General features: G+C 43.7%; 1 protein-coding gene across 1 annotated transcript; it reads left to right on the top strand.

Moving 5' to 3' along the window:
• The first annotated feature begins 21,760 nt into the window (after window positions 1–21,760).
• On the top strand, window positions 21,761–23,705 carry LOC120991236 (gastrula zinc finger protein XlCGF17.1-like). The gene has a single exon (XM_040420098.1). It carries the CDS (start codon window positions 22,306–22,308, stop codon window positions 23,392–23,394), a length of 1,089 nt encoding a protein of 362 aa, XP_040276032.1. The 5' UTR covers window positions 21,761–22,305; the 3' UTR covers window positions 23,395–23,705.
• The last annotated feature ends 676 nt before the right edge of the window (window positions 23,706–24,381 follow it).

The raw sequence follows: 24,381 nt of genomic DNA, 5'->3' as shown, positions 1-24,381 counted from the left end.
TTCTTTATGCCAGTGAGGGCTTCAGTGCACTGCAGGCCTAGCCTCTCTGGACACCTCCCCTTTCAAGTGCTGGCCATGCACCTCAGTGTACTGACACCCTACCAGGCAGTATACCTGGGTTATTATTGACCCTGCTGACAGATGCCGTTTAAGAATTATTTACCCTCCCTAGAAAATAAAGGGAGTTCTTCCTCTCAACACCTCAGCTTAGGTTTCGTGTCCATCTGATAGGTTACATGTTCCATGGCTAGGACTCGCTTCTTCAGGGCTCTGGACTCTCAGTGTCAGAGTTTAAGGTGGGGTTCCCTGAAATCTCTGCTGGGAGCACCCTCTAGACGGGGGCAGGGTTCCACTCCTAAGCTGGTACTTCCATCTCCCTCGCCAGTGTGGTCGGCCATGTTAGATCATCCGGGAGAGGAAGGGAGTGAGATGGCTTCCTCCTTTGCAGTCCACAGTGGCACGCAGAGTGCTGTAGAGCAGGGCTCAATGGTGGTGACTAGCTTCTGCCAGTCCACAGCCTATTCTAGGCTGGAATCTTGATGGCTCCTTTCTCTATTCACGAAGACATCGTAAATGGCAGGGGAATGAGCTGGATGAAATGACCACAGTGATACAAGGCCTTCCAGTCCGGTACATTGGGGGAAACATTGGTGAATCTATTTCATGTAGGGGAAGGCTCCACTGGTCTCCAGTGGGAGGTGTTTGTATCCTAATGTGGGTAAATAATGTGCTGTGTAAAAAGAAACTGTCATCAGGGTATCCCAAGAATTTATGTTCCTCCGGAATTGATAGTGTGGTAGCGGAGGAGTCTTCATCACTAGTCTCTGGTATCAAATAGCTAGTTAAAACTGATAAGATAAGTTTTACCTTAGTGGTTTTAAAGCTATGTATGATGGTCCTTCTACCTCGTCTCAATGATGATGACAGAGATCAGGAAGGCGAATGTTTTTATATAAGGGATTCTTCTTCAGAAAATGAAGATATGGGAGACAAAGCCTTGTTTGGGGCAGAGAATGCGTACCTGTTATTAAGAACGGTTAGAACCTCCATGGGCCTTGATGACATTAAAGAATTATATATTAGGAACATATAGGAGGTTTCTACTGGTTCTTTAAAGCCTTCAATAGCTTCCAAATGTGTTGCCCGTTCCCTAAGAGTCTGTTTGGCTCAGTCAACCAACCATATTAGAAAGAAGATCCCTAGAGACCAGATTTTCTCCTCCCTTCCAACTCTAGGCAAGGCTATAGAATTTTTAGCTGATGCTTCAGTTGACCCTGTCAGGTTTCAGCTAGGGTTGCTGCCTTTATACTTTCAGCTAGAAGAGCAATTTGCCTTAGATCCTGGAAAGGAGAATTTGGGAGCAGGGGTACACTGTGTGTGATTCCTTCCACGGGAGATTTTTTTGTTCAGTCCTGTTCTAGATGACTTATTAGAAAAAGCTGCTAATTGGAAAAAAGTTTTTTTTTAGTCTGTGGAGTCAAGGGGGTGCTTTTCATTCCAGGCTTGTTAAGGGTAGGAAGCAGAACTCTAAAAGCCAGGAGTCTAGGAAGTCCAGGTTCCCTACTAAATCCAAGGGTTTAAAGTTCACCCCTCAAAGTGAATAGCTCTTTAAGGATTCTCAGTTATGACTCTGGATGTCTGGTGGATAGTTGTCTCTCTTCCTTTTCTCGGGAGTGGAAGAAGATTTCATCAAGTCTCTGGATCCATTCTACCATTGCAGATGGTATTCGCCTGGAATTTCACCTCCTTCTAGAAGACAAATTTATACGTACTTAAAATTTTAAGAATCATGTAAAGCAGTAGGCCACAGAGGACAGGGTGAGGGCTCTTGTCTGAAACAGAGTTCTGGTGGCAGTTTGTCTGGCCGAAGTAGGGGATTTTATCTTCCTCTTATGAAGAAATCCAGTGGTTCCTTGTGAATAATCAGAAATTTGAAGAAACGAAGGGGGTCATTTATTAAACAGAAATACGCCTAAATTAGGTGTATTTCTGGCACAGATTGCGGCGCAAAGGTCCTTTGCTCCCCGCCTGCACCAGGTCTAAAAAAGTGGCCGCAGCGTGGGCAGGGAACGGGCCAGCAGGCCCGTCTCATTTACCATTTTCTACGCCTGTTTTAGGCTTAGAAAATGGTCTAAATGTAAGACATCAAGGAAGCTGGCTTACATTTAGAAGCGGTGGTGGATCCACCGAAGTTATGCAGAGGCCGGTGCCTCTCATACCTGCAGCGGATCCACCGCCAGTGCACGGCTTTATTAAGGCAGGTGTTAATAAATGTGCCCCTAAATCTCTTCCTATCTCACAAAAAGTTTTGTATGGAGACATTGAAATCTACTGTAAATCTATTAAAGGATTGTGGGTCCATCTCCAATGCAAGGGCCTTCCTTCATAACATCAAAAGACATTACTTTCATTTCATATCTGGAACATTTCCTTGGGGTAGTACATTCAGTGTAACATCTTTGTGGATGGAACATAAATGATAAAAAGTTAAATCTGACCCCCTTAAGAACCTGCCTGTTTCTGGGAACACTGCTGGATTCCTCCTCTCAGACCTCCTTTTTGCCCCGCGAAAGCAGAACCTGGTCAGATGCAAAGCTATTGATCTCTCTCCCCTCATCTCTACTTTCAAGAAAGCCACATCAGTGCTGGGCCTCCTTTCCTCCTGCATGCAGACAGTAAAATGGGCCCAGCTGAGAGCTCATCTACTTTTAAGGGACATTTTAAAGAAGTGGGATCGGAAGACAGACTCTTGAACCTGGCCTTGAAGATTTTTCACTTTGGGGAATCCCACCTTCTCATCCTCGCAGTGGATTATCTGGGCAGGCAGACAGCAATATAGCAAATTTCTTGAGCCAGATAAAACTCAAGCAGAGTGGTCTCTAAACTTCTCCTCATAGTAACATAGTTTGTAAGGCTCGAAAAATTAATCCGTCCATCCCGTTCAGACTGTTATCCTGAAAGTTGATCCAGAGGAAGGCAAAAAAATACCCTGTGAGGTAGAAGCCAATTTTCCTCACTTTAGGGGGAAAAAAATCCTTCCCTATTCCAATCAGGCATCGGGATAACTCCCTGGATGAACGACCCTTCTCCTCATTGTCCGTAAGTGGGAAATTACTTTGTTCAACTTGTTCGCCTCCAGGTCAAGTTGCAAGATCAGCAGATTATTTTTCTCTGAATCCAGCAGACCAGCCATCTGTAGTGAATGCCTTGGTCCATAATTGGGAGGGAGAGAGTGTTGAAATATTGCAACAGCTGCAGCTTAATACTGGAGGTACTATGTTGACTGGACAGTAGATGGTGCTGTGTTAACTATCAGTGCTTAATCATGTAGTTCTCCTAGTGTACGTGTAGTACCCCAGACCAGATTGTTTATTGTTAGACATTGCATTTCACTGTTTGTTTCCTGACTATTACTACCAGCAAGGAAAGCATGGTAAAGGTTGGCTGTAACAGGGTTAACCACCCTGTTCCTCCCCTCTTTGGAAGATTAGGCTGGTCCTACTTCCTGCCAGGAGGGGGAGTTCCTGTGTAGTTACAGTGTGGAGAGGATGTAGACTGCAGGGCTCCTTCTCCTGTTACAGATTTCTCCAGAGAGAACCATCTATAAATTGCCTCAGGTAAAGCCTTGAGAGGATAAAGACTGCAGAGAGACCTTCTATATTCATGTTCTTAGAAGACAAATGGATGGCACTGTAAACATTTGTGGAGCATGGGTCTAATGTTAAATTATTGGTAACTAATTACCTTCTAAGGGTACTTTCACACTAGCGTTTTTATTTTCCGGCGCTGAGGTCCGTCCTAGGGGCTCTAATCCGGAAAAGAACTGATCAGTTTTATCCTAATGCATTCTGAATGGAGAGTAATCCATTCAGGATGCATCAGGATGTCTTCAGTTCAGTCTTTTTGACTGATCAGGCTTTTCATAAAAACGTAGCATGTTGTATTTTTACCTCCGGCCAAAAATCCTGAACACTTTGACTGAACGCCGGATCCGGCCTTTTTCCCATTGACTTGCATTAACGCCGGCGCCGTGTGTTCCGTCAAACCGGATCCGGCTTTTGCATGTTAAACCCGAAAAATTTGAAAAAAAAGTTAAAGTCCATAAATGGCGGATCCGTTTTTTCCAATGCATTTTTTCATTGTGATCAAAATCCTGATCAGGATTCAAATGTAATCCATTTTCACACGTTTTTCCGGATCCGGCGGGCAGTTCCGGTGTCGGAATTGAACGCCGGATTCAAACAACGCTAGTGTGAAAGTAGCCTAAGAATAGTATAATTAAATACAAAAATAAATATGTCAATACAAAAATGTCACTACAAAAATAAATATGAGTGCATCAGTAAAGTATGATGATTTATATATGAAAAGGGGAAGGGGAAGGATTTACCCTCAGTCCGTATATAAATATGTGAGTGCAACAAATAAATAAATAAACAGTAGCAATGAGATATCAAAACAATGCGATAATGATGCGGAAAAGTGGTATCAATGAGTAAAAAATGCGATACCACTAATAAATAATATCCAAAATGGCAGCTATAAAACAGCTAAAAACAGCAATAAGTGACGGCAGAAATCCTGTAGCAACAATTAAAAGTATTAAAAGCATATACGGTATCTTTAGTAGCAGCAAAGATAATAGCAGCAATATTTAGTCTGTATGGAGGAGTAAAAGGGATGGATCCTGCAGGTATCCAAAATGTTGGATCCAAATAATAGGATCTTAATATGGAAAAGGGAAAGATACTTCTATTTAGTTAATCTGAAAACTAATCAGAAATGACAATATTAGCATTATGTTATATCAATCAAATTGACATTCAGATATGTCGGTCACTGTATTCCCAAGGGTATACTTTCCAGGCCTTCCAAGGGTTACAGACTGTTTACAGTCAGGTCCATAAATATTGGGACATCGACACAATTCTAACATTTTTGGCTCTATACACCACCACAATGTATTTGAAAAGAAACGAACAAGATGTGCTTTAACTGCAGACTGTCAGCTTTAATTTGAGGGTATTTACATCCAAATCAGGTGAACGGTGCAGGAATTACAACAGTTTGCATATGTGCCTCCCACTTGTTAAGGGACCAAAAGTAATGGGACATAATAATAATCATAAATCAAACTTTCACTTTTTAATACTTGGTTGCAAATCCTTTGCAGTCAATTACAGCCTGAAGTCTGGAACGCATAGACATCACCAGATGCTGGGTTTCATCCCTGGTGATGCTCTGCCAGGCCTCTACTGCAACTGTCTTCAGTTCCTGCTTGTTCTTGGGGCATTTTCCCTTCAGTTTTGTCTTCAGCAAGTGAAATGCATGCTCAATCGGATTCAGGTCAGGTGATTGACTTTGCCATTGCTTAACATTCCACTTCTTTCCCTTCAAAAACTCTTTGGTTGCTTTTGCAGTATGCTTTGGGTCATTGTCCATCTGCACTGTGAAGTGCCGTCCAATGAGTTCTGAAGCATTTGACTGAATATGAGCAGAGAATATTGCCCGAAACACTTCAGAATTCATCCTGCTGCTTTTGTCAGCAGTCACATCATCAATAAATACAAGAGAACCAGTTCCATTGGCAGCCATACATGCCCACGCCATGACACTACCACCACCATGCTTCACTGATGAGGTGGTATGCTTAGGATCATGAGCAGTTACTTTCCTTCTCCATACTCTTCTCTTCCCATCACTCTGGTACAAGTTGATCTTGGTCTCATCTGTCCATAGGATGTTGTTCCAGAACTGTGAAGGCTTTTTTAGATGTCGTTTGGCAAACTCTAATCTGGCCTTCCTGTTTTTGAGGCTCACCAATGGTTTACATCTTGTGGTGAACCCTCTGTATTCACTCTGGTGAAGTCTTCTCTTGATTGTTGACTTTGACACACATACACCTACCTCCTGGAGAGTGTTCTTGATCTGGCCAACTGTTGTGAAGGGTGTTTTCTTCACCAGGGAAAGAATTCTTCGGTCATCCACCACAGTTGTTTTCTGTGGTCTTCCGGGTCTTTTGGTGTTGCTGAGCTCACCGATGCGTTCCTTCTTTTTAAGAATGTTCCAAACAGTTTTTTTGGCCACGCCTAATGTTTTTGCTATCTCTCTGATGTTTTTTTTTTTTTTTTTCAGCCTAATGATGGCTTGCTTCACTGATAGTGACAGCTCTTTGGATCTCATCTTAGAGTTTACAGCAACAGATTCCAAATGCAAATAGCACACTTGAAATGAACTCTGGACCTTTTATCTGCTCATTGTAATTGGGATAATGAGGGAATAACACACACCTGGCCATGGAACAGCTGAGAAGCCAATTGTCCCATTACTTTTGGTCCCTTAACAAGTGGGAGGCACATATGCAAACTGTTGTAATTCCTGCACCGTTCACCTGTTTTGGATGTAAATACCCTCAAATTAAAGCTGACAGTCTGCAGGTAAAGCACATCTTGTTTGTTTCATTTCAAATCCATTGTGGTGGTGTATAGAGCCAAAAATGTTAGAATTGTGTCGATGTCCCAATATTTATGGACCTGACTGTATCTATCAAGGTGTTTTCATATAATCAATGTTGTTCCTTTCATGGAACAATGCACAATAATATTGCTATTTTATGGGACCTTTAATGATGTTAGAGGTACATTACCGCTCCTTAGATATGATGTGTCAATAGGGATCTGCGGTGTGGATCTGCACAGCGAAGCTGGCGATGTTTGCTCTCCTCAGCGTCTCGCCACGGCGTCCAACGAGGTTAGTGTTGTCTACGTGCAAGCGATGTGCGCTCTCCCGGGCGTCTCAGCTTGGTGTTCCACGTGGCGTCCCACGTGGTCAGGAGCGGGCTTTTCAATTTAAATGTGAGTGAAAGTAGTCCTGCTGTTGTGAGGGGATAGTTGCTCCACTTTTATGTTATCCGGGTTCAGAGTTTTTCGGCGCCTTGATTAATGCTGCTTTTTATTATCCTGTTGCAGATATATGGCTATTGTATTTCCCACAATAGCCATATATCTCCAACAGGGTTTAGAGAAGAACCTGAGGTCCTCTACTCTTAAGGTGCAAGTGTCAGCACTTTCTTGAACTCCAAATTAGCAGATCATCCCTGGGTTAAAAAAAGTATTGGTACCAGCAGGTAGACATAGACCTCTTTATAAGACTAGGATTCCTCTCTGGGATCCTATCCTAGTACTTAATGTCTTAGCAGGTTCTCCCATTGTAGCCTTGGATTCTGTCCATATCGGTGGGGTTGAGAAAATCGGGTTTAAGATCGCTGTATCCGATTAGTTAAAAAACGTTGGTCTTTCTGAAGTTTCTGCAAATATCGTAAGACTTACTTTGTCTCGCTTCTATTACGTGTAACTTAGTTTATTGACATAAATTACAATATCATAATACTAAGCCGACCTCGTCATCGTGCCTCATTAACAAAGCCGAGTTAATGAGGCTGTCTCAGTCATCTTTTTCTACGCCTGTTTTAGGTGCAGCAAGGAAGCCTCTCATTGTTTCCCAAACGTTTTCGGTCTAAAGTGACCTTTATCAACGTAATCTGTGGCTACAGGAGAAGGAAGCGCATCTGTATATAACTATACAGTTTTTTTTGGATATGACTTACACTGTATTGATATGACACAACTTTGATTAAAAGTCTTTGAAAATACCTCTGGAGTGTCATAGAACCTTTGTATTCTACAATAATGGAACGGACATGATAGAAACGAGACAAAGTAAGTCTTAAGATATTTGCAGAAACTTCAAAGACCTCCACGGAGGCAATACATTTTACAGACGGAGCCCATATTATTTAGGTAGCTTTTAAAAGTAGCGGATTCGGATACAGCAATCCGAACACGATTAGTTCAACCCTATCTATCAGGTACTTCTCCCTCAGAAGAGCTTTCCTCCTGGTCATTACTCTCGCCTGCTGGGTCAGTCAACTGCAGGCCTCGCTGCTTTCCCTCCCTACACTACTATCCTTGATGATAGGGTAGTAATGAAAACCCTACCTTCCGTTTTCCCTACGGTAGTTTCCAAATTGCACAAGAACCAGAAGATCGTTCTTCTGTCCTTTTGTGATAATCCTTCTAAATCACAGCGACGTGTCTTGCCATTGCATAGATGTCAGGAGGTGACCAATTCACTACCTTGAAGCTTCCAGGGATTGGAGGAAAGCAGAGAACCAGGCCAGCAAAGTACTACCAGCAGATGGATGAAGCAGGTTATTTATTTTTGTATATGTCAGTCAGGACCTTCCTCCTTCTTCCTTTTCATGGGGCTCATTCCACAAGAGCGGTGTCCACCTCCTGGGCGGAGAGAGTGGAGGCCTCATTGGATCAGATGTGTAAGTCAGCACCTGGGCTTCCCCCATACCTTTCTCAGGCACTATAAGTTGCAGTTTTTCCCCGTGTCTGATCTCAACTTTGGTAGGAAAGTCTTGCAGGCAGTTGTCCCCCCCTCTAATTTACTTTATTTCTAGTTTATTTCTCCCTGGGTGCCCTTATGGGTGAGGAGGTAAAAGATGGACTACACTTGCCCCTAATCGGTTTTATCAGAACTCATAGCAGCACCCCGTCCATTTTTTACCTCGTCATTTTCTTTGGTATTATTTGTGTTGTTCCTTAGAGCACATAAAAAGATAAAGTAAGGGTTAGTTATGTAGATTCGGTAGGGCGTTCTTCTCTGTCTAACCTTTGGATGGTTTTCTAGCAAAACTGATTTGTGGAGAGGCATAAACCGCTTTTATGTTGCAGGTTTCCTGTCCAGCAGGAGAGATCCTCTCTATGGGTGCTGCTATGGGTTCTGGAAAAACTGATTACCGGTAAATGCAATGTATCTTTTTACATCCACAGGAGTACACCATAGTGAAGAAGACATCGGGGGACTGTGTGACTCCCATCATCCATCTCCAGGAGTCAGGAAGGTGGAGCAGGACCCCTCACCCCATCACAGAGCCTCCCCCTCACCCCCTGATACATGAGCAGAAGATCCTAGAACTCACCCACAAGATGATGGAGCTGCTGACTGGAGAGGTGACACTGCTGGGAATGCTGGGAAATTCTCCAGTAACAGCACTGGAGGGGTCTGGGTGATGACGGTGTCATTGTGTTGTCAGGTTCCTATAAGGTGTCAGGATGTCACTGTCTATTTCTCCATGGAGGAGTGGGAGTATATAGAAGGACACAAGGATCTGTACAAGGAGGCCATGATGGATGAGCACCAGCCTCTTATATCACAAGGTAAGTCCCGTCATGTGCAGTGTATACACGTGTGTGCAGTGATATGTAATGGAGGAGCACCAGCCTCTTATATCACAAGGTAAGACCCGTCATGTGCAGTGTATACACGTGTGTGCAGTGACATGTAATGGAGGAGCTACACAAGTTAGGCTCTTTAAACATCACATTAGGTCCCTGCATTTGCCTTATTAGTCAGATATATTAATAGGCTCCATTCACCCGAACGATCTTAGGTGGTTTACTGCTAAAGTAATTCTCCTCCAGGAGCTGCTGGGGATATCTTGGTGAGCTCTTCATTTCCTCCTTGGCCCAGTTACTAGGAAAGGGGGATAAGAGGATCTGCCGTCAACGACACAGCACACCCAATGGCACAAAAACATCCCCTTTTATAAACTCCTCCCAGGAATAGGGTAGGGTCAGTTATAAGTGTTGTCACGTTCCCTTGCACAACCGCCATCAGTGCCCCACACAGTAAAGAAACATTATGGTGTACAGGACATAACATAAGGTGTAATAGACAGAACAGAAGGTAGACAGATTCAAGCTGTGCAGACGACGGAGGGCAATGGGTAAAAGGAATCCCATAGCAACTGCCTCAGATACAAGTCATCAGGATGGGAGCTAACTGCATCTTTCCCACTTCAGGGGAGGTAGAATACAGCTCAGGAGGAGGATTCTCACCATGTTAGGAGTTTAGAGTGATTCTCCTGACATTCCTTCAGTGACCATAGCCCAGGTCTACAGACAAGGGGTGACCGATGTATGTACTGAGAAAGGTGCAACTATCCTTCTAATTAATCTTCCTACAGAGGACAATGGGGGTTTCAGTGGTCTCAGAGGTTCCTGTTCCTGTCCAGCAGGGCAGCAGTCTCTCTCATAGAGCTGTTGTTGAAGCTGCTTCCAATTAAAGCATTTAGGATGCACTCTGGTGCTCCAAATCAGGGTACCCCAAGGGGTTAATATCCACATGTGGTAGAAACAGACACTGACACACAGGTGGGTCAAAGACTATCTCTCTGTTTATTACAATGAGTAAAGCTGCTTATATATCTTCAGGGGGGCTTCCCCCTCTGAGGCTCATTCCATTATTTTGTTGGCTAAGAAGGAAAAGGAGATAAGAAGAAAAGAGAACACTTGGCATCTGCGCATTGTGGACATTGTGCATCTTAAAAACTTTGGTATGTAAACTAATGTAAACATCTGTATGCTAGCGCCATCTTGTAATGGCGTCTCACTAACATTAATACTGCATACGTCATATATGACACTTCAAGGAGGTGCCTTTTTATAGGCAATGAGTATACATGGGTATCATCTAACTAAGTAATTGGCTCAAGCATTTTTCCACCCCCCCTCCTTCTCTCTTCATCGTTGTATAAACAAGCAGACTGAGCAAAGGGTGGAGGGGAGGCACTTGAGGCAAAGGAAGAAACTGCTTAAAGGGTTTGTCTGGGATTGAGGACTTTGTTACATTAGTACAAGACAGACAAACATATAACATACATCCATGTCCTACCTTTTCCACAGGTTTCTCAAGCCCCGTTTTCTTATAGCAAATTCTTTGCCAGAAGTGAACTTTTCTTATACTCGGTGACGTACCGGGTCCCTTGCAGGAGCGCCGAAGCCTCTTCTTCCGGCTGCTCAGGGAGCCCGGTGACGTCACCAGCACTGATGGGCGGGATTTAGCGCTGTTCTAGCCAGTAAAACGGCTAGGGCAGCGCTAAAGCCTGCCCATCAGAGCTGGTGACGTCACCGAACACACTGCCCAGCGGAAGCCTCCGCCTGGTAGTGTGTTATTGTAAACAAAAGAGCCTTTGCCCTGCGCGATTTAGCGCAGCGCAAAGGAGAGCATCAGAGCATGAACTGCTCCGATGCTCAAGTCGGGGGGGCTGCCTGGGTGAAAATAGAGGTTTGTCCGGGTTCAGCTCTAAACCCCGACAACCCCTTTAAAGCAACTACATAAAAAAAAAAATTTTGTTACATAGTCCTGGACAGAATAAAATGATATTCACACATCTCTATCAGTCCCCCCTTGAATCTCATTTTTTCCCTAAACATCTGTCCAAGTGCTCCGACTCCTCTTCACCAGCTTCCATGACAACCTATTTCTTGTGAATAGCCTCCCATGACACTGGATTTGACATAGGGAAATAAGATGTCTGATCCTATCTTTGATCATCCCTCCAGATGGTCCTGTAGGTGCGGGGACTAGCAGAATGACGTGGACTTTGTTTCTCATCTTCAATATCCTCATATAGCTCTCCCATGAACATAACCGGAGTGACAGCAGCTACAGCTTTGGATAGAAGCTTTCTAATGCAAGGGAGGACACAAAGAACAATTAACGCAAGCAGCAGAATTAAAGATAAATTCAGGAATAGGACGTAAGCCCTTTTAGGGCATTCATGACCTGCCCATTGATTATTGTGAACATAATAAGGCTACTTTCACACTTGCGTTCGGAGCGGATCCGTCTGGTGTCTGCACAGACGGATCCGCTCCTATAATGCAAACGATGGTATCCGTTCAGAACGGATCCGTCTGCATTATATTTCACAAAAAAATCTAAGTGTGAAAGTTAGTCAGACGGATCCGTCCAGACTTTGCATTGAAAGTCAATGGGGGACGGATCCGTTTGAAAATTGCACCATATTGTGTCAACTTCAAATGGATCCGTCCCCATTGACTTACATTGTAAGTCTGGACGGATCCGTTTGGCTCCGCACGGCCAGGCGGACACCCAAACGCTGCAAGCAGCGTTCGGGTGTCCGCCTGCTAAGCGGAACGGAGGCCAAGCGGAGCCAGACTGAGGCATTCTGAGCGGATCCGCATCCACTCAGAATGCATTGGGGCTGGACGGATGCGTTCGGGGCCGCTTGTGAGAGCCTTCAAACGGAGCTCACAAGCGGAACCCCGAACGCAAGTGTGAAAGTAGCCTAACTATTAAAACTGAGAATCTTTGGGCAATACTATCAATGGATCACTGGGCTAGAAATATCGGACTGTAACTAACAACTTTGTTCTTCCTTTTGCACAATTTTTTCACAGCCCAAAAAAACTATTTTTACTATCTCATTTAGACTCTATATTCTTTGAGTCAGGATCAGCAGTCACACAAGAGGGAACAAGAAACACCATCCTTTTTAAGTCTCCAGATTCAACACTTTCTTGAAATGACTGGCGTAGATCCAATTAGGCTTTCCTTTGAGCTTCACTGATGTGCTTGTGGTCAACAACACTTGGAATAGACCATCAAATCAAGGTTTGAGGAGTTTTCTAACGTGTCTTTTTACTACCACCCAATCTCAAGACACGAGTGGGTGGGTTCCTGGTACTTTATCAAGATCTGGAAGTGAAGCAAAAACTCGAGAATGTATTTTAGTCAAATGTTGGTGCAAACTGATCACATAATCTGCCAGACAACCATGTTGCATCTGGAGCTGCTGTGGGAAATACAATCCTGTCCTACGGCTGACCCAAAAAGAATCTTATAGGGACTAAGGCCTGTCTTACGGTTAGGGGTATACCTTACTGAAGAGAGGGCAGGCACACTGTTCATGGCTTTTTGAATCTTTAACTTTAATGTCCCGTTCAGTTCTTTTTCTCCTACCCTACCGCTGCTTTGTGGATGGAACGAAGCATGTAAGGCCTGTTCTACACCCAAAACCTTAATTATCTCCTGCATCACTTCACCTGTGAAGTGAACACCTCTGTAACTTTCAATGCTCTCAGGGACCCCATACCTGCATACAACTTCGGCCATAATCTTCTTTGTTTCTTTGGGTATGCTTCTGGCCTTCCTGAAAACAAGTCATCACACATCAATACATACTCGTATACGCCCACCTTGGGTAGCTGAAGGTAGTCTGCAAGCATTGAAACAGATACAAAGGGCAAGATGTGTGTTTCTGGGGTACCTTAACCACCTTGCCCACGTTGTTCTGGGCAAAAATCATCCATCCTTGGGTATATCTGGCTGCTACAGTGCTGAACCCTGGAGCATACCATGCGCTATGTACTAAATCACACATAGCAGTTTTTAACTGGTGCATCACTCCATGGGTTGCCTGTGCCATCGTGGGGTAGAGGGACCTGGGAAGACAGAGTTTCCCTTGGAACTGTATTAGACCTTCCTAATTTGTAGTCCCCCTTTTTTCCATCCACTAGTCCCTTTCCTTCTTCGCCACCTGGTTCTGTAAGGTCTTAAGAACTTCCGGGGAGACAGGAGGAGTTATTTCAGGGACCTGAGCTTTGTCCACTAAGGCAGGGGTCTGCCTAGGCAATTTGGCAGCCATTTTTGCCGCCTGATCTGCCATGGGTTTTCCCTTTGCCTCCACTGAGTCTGTTTTACAGTGACCCTTTGTTGCTATCACCGCCACTCAAGTTAGTGACATGAGGGCTTCCATCAAAGAGCTCACTGCTTACCCATTTTCGATGAGTTTACCTGAAGCGGTCAGGAAGTCTCTGGCTTTCCAAATGGGCCCATAGTCACCATAGTCATGGGCTATCCCAAAGGCATACCTGGAACCAGTGTAAATGTTGGCTGTTTTTCCCATCTCTGCACGCCATCTTCAGAGTTTTTAGCTCCGCTTCTTGAGAAGACATGTGTGGTGGTAAGGACTATGCTTTTGTAGAGTGTCATGTTTAGTCACCACTGCCCAAACTGTGTAGTACCTGCCATCCTGGCCATACCTCCATCCATCCACAAAGAGCACATAATCTGGATTACCTAATGGCTGATTTACCACATGGTCAAATCCTGCTGTCTCTCGTGACATCATCTGCAAACAGTCATGAGCCTCTTCCTCTGGATCTGGAAGAAAAGTTTAAGTGCCCTAACTCTTACCTTCCCCCTTGCTCCAGAGGCAACAGGGTGTCTGGATCAAAAGTATCACATCTGGGCATTGTCAGGCAACAAAATGGGCAACAAAAATATGTTTTGGGTTGTACTTGCAGGAGGATAGAAGTAACATCACTATAACTTTGTGGTTCAGGACCATCTCAGAGCTTTTATCAACCATGGTTTGTACAACTAATACAGCTCTGATGCAGAAAAGGGGCACCTCTGGCCACGGGGTCAAGTCTGGCTGAATAACATGCCACAGGGCATTGTTGCTGGCCATGCAGTTGGGTGAGGACAGCTGATGCATGGCCATTCACTTCTGTACAATACAATCTAAATGTATCTGATATGCCCAGTGCGGGGGAACACAAAATTGCCAACTTTGGACATAAAAGGCATCTACCACCTTATCTATAAGGTGGAAGGGACTAAAAGAAGCTGCATCAAACTTGTGTATCCTAGGTCTGCGATAACAAACAGGGCCCAAAAATGTCTTCAGTGCATTCATGTTTCTGGGCAAAGGGATGTCCTCCACAGCCTTCTTACATTCAGGGATGAGATGTTTACCCCAGGAAGGAAACTGTAATGCCACAAAAGTAAAGTTTTTTCTCACTTTTAGCCATGATCAGCTAAATAAGGACAGGAGTGACATGGCTGCAGTATAAATACTGGGTGAGTTCTAGGCTCCCTGCGGCAGCACCACCCAGGTATGCTGTTTACCCTCATGTGTGAAGGCAAACAAATACCAACTGTCTGGATGTTGTGGTGTTGAAACAAAAACATTTGCCGAATCAATCACAGTGGAGTAGGTAAAGGTAGCGGGAACTTAAGCCAACATGGTGTGTGGATTGGGCACAATGGGGGTGTTAAAAACTGTGGCTTCATTGACAGAACGTAAGTCATGTACCATTTGGTACTGGGTGGGTTTGCTCTTATCACTTTTCTTTTTCACACGGTACAGTGTGTTAGAAGGGGATACAATCTCCTTGATAACCCCCCTTTTTTCAAAAAGTCTCGGACTGTTTCAGATATGGCATCTTCCTGGGAATTGGGGTGCCAGTTTTCATCTCCACTTCCACAGGAGGGACTGGGAGCTTGCCAACATCCGTGGGTCCAGTAGCCCACAGATAGCCTGACATTCCCTCAGGCAGGGCTTCCTTCTCATCTTCTGGGAGTACTGACACAAACATGGACCAGGTTGTTTTATCACTAATGGCCAACAAACAAAGTTCCTGGTCATTGAGGGCACCTGTGAGCTTCACAGCGCAATCCTCCTGGTATGAGATGCTGGCACGTACTTTTGCAAGCAAGTCTTTTGCAAGCAAGATGGGTTCTGTTAAAAGGGGAGTGTACTACTTTCCCATCCACTTCTACCCAAGCACTGGTGTTCTTGGAGATTAAGTCAGGGGAGGACATATTTGCTGTGCACAACTGTCTTGGTTTCTCCAGTATCAATCAAAAACGGGACTACTTTATCACCCAGAGTGAGGGATATCATCGGGGCCGGACTTGAATCTGCTAAAATGTTTAAAAGCACAGAAAATACTGGATTTCTTGTTTTCTAATCTTGGTCTAACTTTTCCCCCTCACCTGTCTTTGTGTCGTCCTCATCACAAAAAACATGGGTGTCTGAGGGGACGGGCAGTGATCCGGGCATGGTCAACAGAGAATACAATCCTCTCGTGTGTGGACGAGGAGTACCACACACAGCACAAATCTCTCTCCCATCTGGGTTCTAGGTTCCACAGACTCTGCAGGTCCATCCCCCAGGACCATTATAGGGTGGCAAACTTACTTTTTCCTTTCTCTGTTGGGGAGGTGGTTTAACATTATCATGATAACATTCATAACGATACTTCCCACTTTCTCTGTCTTTCTACACCTCCTCTACACACTTCCCTTACTACTCACAGCCGGACTTCTGCCTGTCCTGTGAGCTTGTTATCTTTCAGCCACCTTTTGTTTTCCCTACATGCTTTTTCTCGCTACTCTGGATTCAGTTTACCATTGGAGATGGGGGGGGGGGGGGGGGGATGTCTACACCTTTCATTATCTTGCTGATGTTTTTCACTGCCTGTCTACAATCTTTACTACTTCTGCAGCATCTTATCTCAAGGTTAGCATTCTTCAGTAACAGCATATGAAAGATAGAAAGAACAGAATCTGTCTGGGCTTAAAGCTACAGTTTACCACAGTTGAGGCCATCTCCATTACAATCCCCTCCTTTTGTGATTCTAGCAGATGGGCAGGATTTCAAAACATAGAAGTTAAGGCATTTCATGTAATTAAACAATTAAACAATACTACAAGTAATAAGTAATTATAGGTATATGTGTATCCTTCACTTGCTGAGTTGAGTGAGTACTCCTTGTGGTGCTACCTGGATCTGTATGTATTGTTTCGTGCACAGTAGCCGTATCAGGAAAAAATACCAGTAACTAAGATGGCCGCTGGGCAGGGAGTGAAATTCCTTCAGTTAAGATGGCCTCTGGGCCGGCTGGAAGTTGCAGGAGTTAAGATGGCAGCCAGGCAGGAAGTTGGGAAGTAGGGAGTGCCATCTTGTGTGATAACCGGATACAAAGAGGTGGGACTAGGGCATGGTTTTGGCACTGACATACTTAACAGGTCCACCCCTCTGGAGACTGAGTGGCTGGTGATATGGTGGGGGATGTATCTTCTGGAGCGCTGCAGGGTCCCCCCGCCGTGGCATTTTAGGGGGCTGTGTTGGCGGCATGTAAAAGTAATCACTTGTCTGTTCATCATACATTTCTGTCCAGCCTAATTCTTTACACTTAATTATTTTCATAATATCTAGCAACCGAATGCTGTAAATTCAAGGCCGAATGCCCTGTGTTCATTCCTGTGAGAAACTTTGTGATAATTTCACTCCTTTTTGGCCTAAAGCCAAAGCATACGCCTCCCTGTGTCTCTGTGATGATCCTTTTTCTTTTTTTCTCCTCGACTTAACTCTTAATTCGTAGAACTGACTTCGCTCACAGTAAACTTGGCTGTGTGACCTTCCTCTACTAGTCGGTTTTCTAGTTGGCAACATGCAAGGTCAGATTTCTGGCTCACACAAACATAAAGAAACATCTCCCATACATTAACATACACAGAAGTCTTTGAACTTATTAACAAATAACATTTTCTGGAGCTCCATACACCTCAGTACCTCACACACATTGCTTTGTTATTATCTCTTAGTATTGCAGACATTGTACTCGCTATCACACATTCCAAAGTCGTGACGTCACTCCCCTCGCAGCTGCAGCCCCCTTTCTTTCCCTCTGCTCTGCACCGAGCAAACCATCATCACTCAACTTTCCACAGTGCTTCACATGCTTACTTCCAAGTTTCCACACTCAATTCTTCATTTAAATCACATCCTACAACCTTTATCAACTTCTTATAATTATTCACATACTATGTTGCCTCCTCTCTGGCTACTAGCTGGGGGGCTGTATATTCTCCTCCTTCATGAGACTGGGACTGGCCCATTTCAATAGCAATGTTGCAGACTGACACACACAAAACAGAGGAGTGAGCAGGCACCTTTAACCCTTTCCTCCGCAGACAAAGGATTCAACCTCCCCTCTGTTTGGCTCAATCTGACTATCACTTCTGACTAGTCAGCCCAGGACTCCTCTCAGCACCTCTTCCCCTAAGGGTCAGGCAGCTCCGCACATCTTCCTGTACAGGTTAGGTGGAGATTTCCTCCGCACCTCTTCCCCTAAGGGTCACACAGCTCCGCACGTCTTCCTGTACAGGTCAGGCTGAGATTACCTCCGCACCTCTTCCCCTAATGGTCAGGCGGCTCCGCACATCTTCCTGTACAGGTCAAGCGGAGTTTACTTTGTCCCACACCTCGGCGCTACAGTGCCCTCTTTTCCAAACCAGGAGGTTCCTTTCCCCTTCCTTTGCCCATGGTCTAGCCGTCTGTGCTCAATTCACTCCTCAGACAATTACATGTACACATATACACACCAGGGTGATCTATCAATTCAGACTATGGTTCTATAGACCAAGGCTTTCAGCATTTCAGCCAACTACTATACTTACATGGGGAGCACTATACAGCAGACTAAGCCACCATGACGTTCAAACTGAATAGCAGAAAGGCAGGTAAGATAATTGATTTTCTTACCTTTCTTTGTGGCCGCGGTCATCTCCTCTCATGCCATTCGACAGGTCGTGGGGCCTCTTGAGGGTCGACTATTGATGTTCCCTTTGCCTGGGCCCCACGTTGGGTGCCAACTGTTGAAGATGCTTCCAAATAAGCATTTAAGATACACTCTGGTGCTCCAAATCAGGGTACCCCAAGGAGTTAATATTCATGTGTGGTAGAGACAGACACTGACACACAGGTGGGTCAAAGACTATCTCTCTGTTTATTACAATGAGTAAACTGGTTTATATATCTTCAGGGGGGTGTCCCCCTCTGAGGCTCATCCCATTATTTCATTGGCTAAGAAGGAAAGGGAGATAAGAAGAAAACAGATGCCAAGTGCTATCTTACAAACTTTGGTATGTAAACTAATGTAAACATCTGTATGCTAGCGCCATCTTGTAATGGCGTCTCACTAACATTAATACTGCATACGTCACATATGACACGTCAAGGAGGTGCTTTTTTATAGGCAATGAGTATACATGGGAATCATCTAACTAAGTAATTGGCTCAAGCATTTTTCCACAGTCCATACATCATTCTTGACACATCTGTGTGGAGAAGTGAGGACGAGCTCAGCCCGCAGCTTCATTCCCCCCTTCTTCACTCTTCATCGTTGTATAAACAGGCAGACTGAGCAAAGGGAGGAGGGGGAGGCACTTGAGGCAATGGAAGAAACAGCTTAAAGCAACTACATAAAAAAAATCATCTAGTTACATAGTCCTGGACAGAATAGAATGATATTCACACATCTCTATCACTGTCATAGGCTCTCAGAAATATCCAGTGAATGTCATCAGATATTTTTCTCTTTTTCCATTTCACCATAACGGCTCCTTAGGAGAAAGGAATTTTCTCCCCAGGGAAAGGAGACTTGGAGGGGGTAAAGATGTAGAGCTTTCTCTAACACCACAAAGTCTGGTGGGTTCTCTCTCTAGAAATTTACCTCATATGGGGTGGTGTCATAACTAGTGCCAGAATGATGCTTTGATGCCTTTTTGGTTGGTAGCATCCTGTAAGATGCCCCTGGCATTTATAACTGTATCCTCTTCCTCAGAATTTACTGTTGTGGAGAAGGAGTCGTCCCACTGCCTGCTATTCACTCTCATAGACCAGAGGTTACTTCGATCTTTTGACCTGCTAGGTGCTGGGACCTCGGCACAGGTGGTGAGGAGCAGAATATTATTATTTCCCCCTGATAACTAAACCTAGAAGTGAAGGAGCTGAGATAAGTGTCTGATCTATAGACAGATCAACAGGGGGCCATGTATTCAGTCACTGTGTGCTTGTGTCTCCACAGATGGATCCAGGAGGAGAAATCCACCAGAGAGATGTCCCCGTCCTCTGTATTCCCAGGACTGTCCAGAGGAGAAGGTCCCAGAGAATCCTCAGGTAGATGGAGCTGAGCCCCATACAGATCTATATAGGGGGGTCCTGCGGTCATAGAGGGGTCATAGATTGTGGGGTCTCTTATGTGGATCTGTTACATTTCCCACCTGTCTGCTGTATTGTACTGAATTGTTGCAGATGATAAATCAGGGGGAAGATCTGACTGATATTAAAGTGGAGGATGAAGAAGAGAGAATGATGGGCGATCCCCCGTGTAAGAGTGAGGTGGAGGAGGACATTCCAGGAGATGTCACCACAGGTATGGAATAATGAATGGAGAAAGTGACTTCAGATTCTGCCCTTGGTGCCTCCAGGGCAGGAGAATAATCTGATAAAAGTGTGCAACAGACGCAGTTTACTATTTTTGTCTAGGAAAGTCTTATATGAGAGATGTCGAAGAACTGATATTTCTCATTAAAAGTTTTCTTATTCAGATATTGCATTGTTGTGTAGCCACAATAAAAACCTGTTTAAAAAAGTAATGGGTCTTTGAATGTGACAATGAAACTACAAAAATAATAACCTGATCATTAAATTACAAGCAGGGCTGGCCGCTGGTCAGCCTGTTAGTTAAGAGGTTAGATATGTTCCATTATTCATTAGGAAGCTCATATGTCACATGTGATTATTGTACAGACACAGACGTCTCAGTGATGGTCACCTGCACTCACAGGACACTTCATTAGCTTCACCTTCTTAATTCTTGATAGGACCCTTCGTTCCCCTCTGTCTATTCCACTACATCCTAAAGACATCTATAAACCTGAGATCTGGTAACTGTGCGGCCATTAGGCTATACAGACCTCATATCCATGTCTATGAATTCAGGCTGAGATCTGTGCTTTACCTCATGATACATTATCTTGTTAGATGACAAACTACAAATTGGCGTGGTATTAAAAAGCAGGAAGTGCTCAACCCCATATGCAGTGGTGCATCTATACCGGGGGGGCAGATCCTGTTTGAGAGCTTAGTAAGACCGCAGAGTGCACCTGTCTTTGTTTTTGTTATATTATATATGCTGTTTATCACATCCACACATTTGCTATCCTGTGTAGGATGTCCATTGTGATACTTGTGGTCCGCTGCAGGCATCCTCCATTGTATGCATTTTTGCTGGGGATTGCCATTAGCAGCGGACCACAAGTGCAGGATCTGCCCCCCCCCGGTATAGATGCACCACTGCATATGGGGTTGAGCACTTACTGCTTTTTAATACCACGCCAATTTGTAATTTTTATTTTGAATTTTTTGGAGGTGTAGAAACTCCTAGTCTGAATGTGCCTTTATTTCCATCTACAGGAAGCATTCTGGTGCACATGTGAGGCCCGGGCTATATCAGCCAGTCTTGGGTGGGGCTCAGAGCTCTCTGCCTCCTCACATTGTATGCATGGTCACATGCTGGAGGTTACTGGGAGATTGCTTTGAGTCGGACCTTGCGCTCCTGTAATTTGCCCACTGGCTCCTGGTATTGCCCATACGGCCCAGGTAGGTTTAGCGTTAGGTCCCGAGCTACTTGAGAAACCTTGGCGCGGTGCTCAGGCACAGACATGTCCTCACGTAGGACATGTTGGCTAATCTCTCAATTTTAACACCAGTTTGAGGGCTTAGTTAGACCGCAGAGTGCACCTGTCTTTGTTTTTGTTATATTATATATCTTGTTAGATGATCAGATTTTCCATAACAATAATAAAGAGAATCTAGATTTCACAATACTGTGCATGTAATATGAAATAGATCTCTTAAACCTGATGAGCCTGGTGTACTTAGTTTGCAATTCTATGTCAGAATGGCAGATATTAAAATGAGCTTATTATGACTAAAGTACCAGGGCTCATGAGTCCTGCATATAGAGGCTTAACTCAATCTCCATCAACCGACATCTGAATTGACAAGTTCCTTTCCATGTGCCTCCTCCCCTTCTGCTGCTGAAATCTCACACGCACTCTGTACAGGTTGCAGTAAAATAAAGCAGCAGAGTGGATTAGGCCTGTCGGATCTGTCCCTGCCATGCGCTTCCGGCATTCCGTCCAGCCCCATTCACTATAATGGGCGCCAGCAGAGATCCAGCCGAAACCCGGAAAATATTCCTGCCGGATTTGTTTACCGCAAATATGAAACAGGCCTTAGAAGCTGTAATTCCACAATGAAACTGCAGCTGGAAGAAGGGGAATCTTTCACTACAAATACAGAGAGGCTGTAGCTTCTACTGAGCATGTTTGAGACTTAAGCAGCAGCGGAGGAGGTGCACAAGAAAGTGTTTCTCAGTTAAGCTCTAGTTGTCCATTATGGCATGAATTTTTCCGGTGAATCCACCAACTCCCTCAGGTCCAAGAAATTAATAAATCCAGACTGTGTTGAGGAATGTGGTGACAATTTGGCATTGAAGGGTTAACTGCCAGACATAGATGTTTTTTTTTTTTTTTTTAAATTTAGGTTTGTGTAATAGAAATGGAGACTGGGTACATACCAGAATTGTGGACTTTGTCAGAGTGCTGCAGAAAGCTTTGTAAAGCTGGAATCACATGTGGAAACTTTCATGATTTTTTTTAACCAAAGCTAGGAGTGGATTTAAAACGATTGGCTTCCAGCCTAATAGGAATGTTATAAGTTTGTCTATTTTACGGCTTGAAAAAAAATCACATATTTTATTTTGTATTTTCACAGAAAATCCCAGTATGGATTCTGAGGGTAACATTATATTATCACTAAATTGCAAAGTAGAAGATGAAGCTATCATGCAGCGCTCTTCAGGAGAAAACCTCATTACCTTAAATGTATATCCAGAACTACACAGTACAGATCTATCCTATAACCCCCCTAATCATGAGGAACCTTCTCCTGACCAATCACAGATTTTTACCACAAGTACAGGTCAAGTGGTTTCTATACACAAAGGAATTCACACAGTAGAGATTTCATACTCCTGCTCAGAATGTGGCAAATGTTTTATAAATAAATCAAATCTCGCTACACATAATAGGATTCACACAGGAGAGAAGCCGTATTCATGTTCAGAATGTGGGAAATGTTTTATACAGAAGTCACGTCTTGTTACACATCAGAGAATTCACATAAGAGAGGAAGCGTATTCATGTTCAGAATGTGGAAAAGGTTTTACAAAAAAATCAAATCTTGTTAGACATGAGAGAACTCATACAGGAGAGAAGCCGTATTCATGTTCAGAATGTGGGAAATGTTTTACACAAAAATCACATCTTGTTAAACATCAAAAATTTCACCCAGAAAAGAATCCGTTTTCATGTTCAGAATGTGGGAACTGTTTTGCCCAAAAAGTTGATTTTATTAGACATCAAAGAAGTCACACAGGAGAGAAGCCGTATTCATGTTCAGAATGTGGGAAATGTTTTATACAGAAGTCACGTCTTGTTACACATCAGAGAATTCACATAGGAGAGGAAGTGTATTCATGTTCAGAATGTGGAAAAGGTTTTACAAAAAAATCAAATCTTGTTAGACATGAGAGAACTCACACAGGAGAGAAGCCGTATTCATGTTCAGAATGTGGGAAATCTTTTACAGACAAATCACTTCTTGTTAGACATCAGAGAAGTCACACAGGAGAGAAGCCATATTTCTGCGCAGAGTGTGGAAATAGCTTTACACAGAAATCAAGTCTTGTTACTCATGAGAGAATTCACACAGGAGAAAAACCATATTCATGTTCACATTGTGAAAAATGTTTTACAGATAACGCCGGTCTTCTTAGACATAAGAGAAGTCATACAGGAGAGAAGTCATTTTGATATTTTATATGTGGAATCTTTTTTGTAAGGAAACCAAATTCTAAAACTCATCAGACCAGAACAAAATATGGGAAATGCTATAAAGTCAGCCAGATCTTGAAGCTTTGATATGCCAGCCAGTGATATAAATTCAGGGGACCCCCATTCTAGAGATAGATGCAGAGCCTAGAGGTGGGGCCATAAATGTTTTAAAATAAGAATAAAGCAACTTTGCTCTTTTAATTATAATGTTATGTAGTATTGCCCTGAAGTAAAATTGTGTGTCACTATCTACTGTTCTCACCATGTGCTTCCACCTGAAGCTGTGTTCAAGGAAGATTTCAGATTAATGGCACTCAGGGTTCCCCGAAGTTCTCGTAAACAAACCATTGAGTGTATTGGTTTGTTGTCATAGATTGGAATACTTTTGCACTCAACCAATATTTTACAATAAAGGGGTTTCATTTGTCAAAGAATTTTTGTTGTTTCTTTGTGTTCTTCCATGTATGTCCTCACTAATCCCAATAACTTCTGTATCTACTGTTTTACTGTGGATTCTGAGATACGAGAATAAATAGGCTTAAACAATGCCTAAGTGAATAAAACTATTTACTGAATAAAAGCAGTGATATAAAAGACATATGCAACTACAGCAACTACAGCAGTATCATATAAAAACATATAAAGTAATGAAACTATCACTTACCCCAGGTCTATTCTTGGCAAGCTCTATTTGCAATGTGGCAAAGCCCAAGATGGCGAATAACAAAGAGCCAGAGCATACTCTCTGTAATAAACAGGGATTACTTCTGTAGCTCCATACCTCCGCTAGGATAAACATATGAATATTCCAGAGTAAAAATCAATGTGTCACCCGTGGGTGGCACTGGACATAAGCGCAGGAAATACAATCTAAGCGGCTACTGATGCTGGGTGAGAGAACTGGGTGGGCTGGGGACGCGACCAAAGAGGGGGGGGGGGGAGACAATAAGCAGGCAAAGTGTAGCG

The sequence above is a fragment of the Bufo bufo genome, chromosome 2 (assembly GCF_905171765.1).
Source record: "Bufo bufo chromosome 2, aBufBuf1.1, whole genome shotgun sequence".
Classification (NCBI taxonomy): Eukaryota; Metazoa; Chordata; class Amphibia; order Anura; family Bufonidae; genus Bufo; species Bufo bufo.
Note: the sequence above shows the minus strand (reverse complement) of the source record. Positions and strands in the feature narration are given on the sequence as shown.